We start from the raw sequence: 1,793 nt of genomic DNA on the forward strand, positions 1-1,793 counted from the left end.
CCCCACCCGAGGCGGAGATGCTGGAAGCGGGGGCAGTCCCGGCCTTTTCCGCGCCCCCCCTCCTCTCTCCTCCCCCCGGCGCGGGGACTCTTACTGCAGCGGGGAGCCCGGGCAGCCCCGCAGGCGTCCCCGCACCGCGGGAGAGGGACCGGCCCGTCCGTCCGCCCGGCGAGGGAGGGAGATCGGTTCCAGCTCCGTGCCTGTCCCGCTCCTCGCCCTCTCTCCTCCCGCCATCAGCCCCCGGGATGCCTCCCAACCTCACCGGCTACTACCGCTTTGTCTCCCAGGAGAACATGGACAACTACCTGCGCGCTTTAGGTACCTCCATCCTCCTCATCCGGCTCCTTCCCTCCCCTTTTGCTCCTTTCTGTCTCCAAAAATGTCAGGAAACTGGAAGGGGATGAAGGGGTTTGGGAACTTTCCGGTCCTTCCGCCTGCGGCCATCGCTTTTGCACCGTGGTGGGAGAGGAGGGAGGGTGTATCATGGCTCCCTGGCTAAAAGAATGGAGGAGCTCTGTGGGGATGCTGCTAGAGGAGAGGCCTGGGTGGTCCACACATCTCCCCCCTCTCGTCCTCTCCAGATATCAACGTGGTCCTGCGAAAACTGGTTTGCCTCCTGAAGCCTGATAAAGAGATCATCCACACGGGAGATCACATGGTCATCCGCACCATCACCTCCCTGCGGGACTACGTGATGGATTTTGACCTGGGAGTCCAGTTTGAGGAAGACCTGGGACCCGTGGATGGACGCAAGTGCCAGGTGAGGAACCCCAAGAGGTGCGGTTTGACAAAGCGGACCGGGGTGCGCTAACAAGTTCAGGGACTGGCTCAGCTTTTGATTCACGAAGCAGTTGAGAGCCCAGCCCAGGGCTGGCGTGCCCCTGCAGGTCCGGGAATAAGTGGTTTCTGTCAGTAAATCACTCACAGCAAAGGGGATGAGCACCCTATGGCCAGAAACCCGGTGTTTTGGGACCCAGAAACCCGGTACTTTGGGACCCAGAAACCTGGTACTCTGGGTCCCAGAAACCCAGTACTTTGGGACCCAGAGGGTGCTACCCTCTGGAGCAAAGCCCTGAGAAGGCTGACAGAATGTCAGCCCACTTGGCAGCCCTCCGTTGGGTTTGGAAGCCAGAGGGTCATTCACCTCCCACAACGAGCATCGGCCCCAAGGAGCCACCAAAGAGGCACTGGATCAGGGGCTGCATTTGAAAATGTGTCTCCTGAGAGGAATAGTCAGAGTTTCATCACTGGAGACCCTTATTGCTGGGACCGGCTTGTCCTAGGACCATGTCTTCCCCTCTCTTCCTTTTCTTCCAGACAACTGTCTCCTGGGAGGGGGACCAACTGGTGTGTGAGCAGCTAGGAGAGAAGAGGAACCGAGGCTGGAGGCACTGGCTGGAGGGGGACCAGCTGCATCTGGTGAGGAGGGGGTCCAGCTCGGCTTCCTAAATCCCAATGGTGGTGGGTGGGGGATACACACACACACACACAGAGAGAGAACGTGGGTGCTACGGGGCTCCGAGCCAGCCCTGCAGCTTCCTTCCAGCTCCTCTCCCAAGCTTCATCCCCGGCTTCTTGCGAGCAGCCACTGCTGCTTCTTCTTTGCACAAACATCCGCCTCCAGGGTTTAAAAGTTAACACAGCTCAGCCAAAGGCAACTGGCCCTTCCCTTGCCCTTCAGCCCCCCCGACCCCCTGTGGCTTTCGGGAGGGTCGGGAAGGGCAAGAAGCAGCGTGTGGCCTCCGGAGGCTCCAGCCAGCAGCTGCGGGAGGGCAGGCAGGGCTGGGGGAGGG

The 1,793-nt window shown here is 60.7% G+C and overlaps 1 protein-coding gene across 1 annotated transcript; it reads left to right on the forward strand.

Annotated features, from left to right (window-relative positions):
* Positions 1 to 6: 6 nt before the first annotated feature.
* Positions 7 to 1,449, forward strand: RBP5 (retinol binding protein 5). Its single transcript, XM_014957074.1, has 3 exons — positions 7 to 318; positions 582 to 760; positions 1,318 to 1,449. The coding sequence occupies exons 1-3, from the start codon at positions 18 to 20 to the stop codon at positions 1,447 to 1,449; spliced, it is 612 nt and encodes a 203-aa protein (XP_014812560.1). The 5' UTR covers positions 7 to 17.
* Positions 1,450 to 1,793: the final 344 nt, after the last annotated feature.

Source organism: Calidris pugnax, unplaced genomic scaffold (genome assembly GCF_001431845.1).
Source record: "Calidris pugnax isolate Ruff unplaced genomic scaffold, ASM143184v1 scaffold225, whole genome shotgun sequence".
Taxonomy (NCBI): domain Eukaryota; kingdom Metazoa; phylum Chordata; class Aves; order Charadriiformes; family Scolopacidae; genus Calidris; species Calidris pugnax.

Excerpts from the sequence above, each read along its gene's own strand:
- RBP5 (XM_014957074.1), top strand. The coding sequence starts at position 18 with ATGCTGGAAGCGGGGGCAGTCCCGGCCTTTTCCGCGCCCCCCCTCCTC. Across the intron at positions 319-581 it reads CAACTACCTGCGCGCTTTAG|ATATCAACGTGGTCCTGCGA; the intron begins GTACCTCCATCC and ends CGTCCTCTCCAG. Across the intron at positions 761-1,317 it reads TGGATGGACGCAAGTGCCAG|ACAACTGTCTCCTGGGAGGG; the intron begins GTGAGGAACCCC and ends CTTTTCTTCCAG.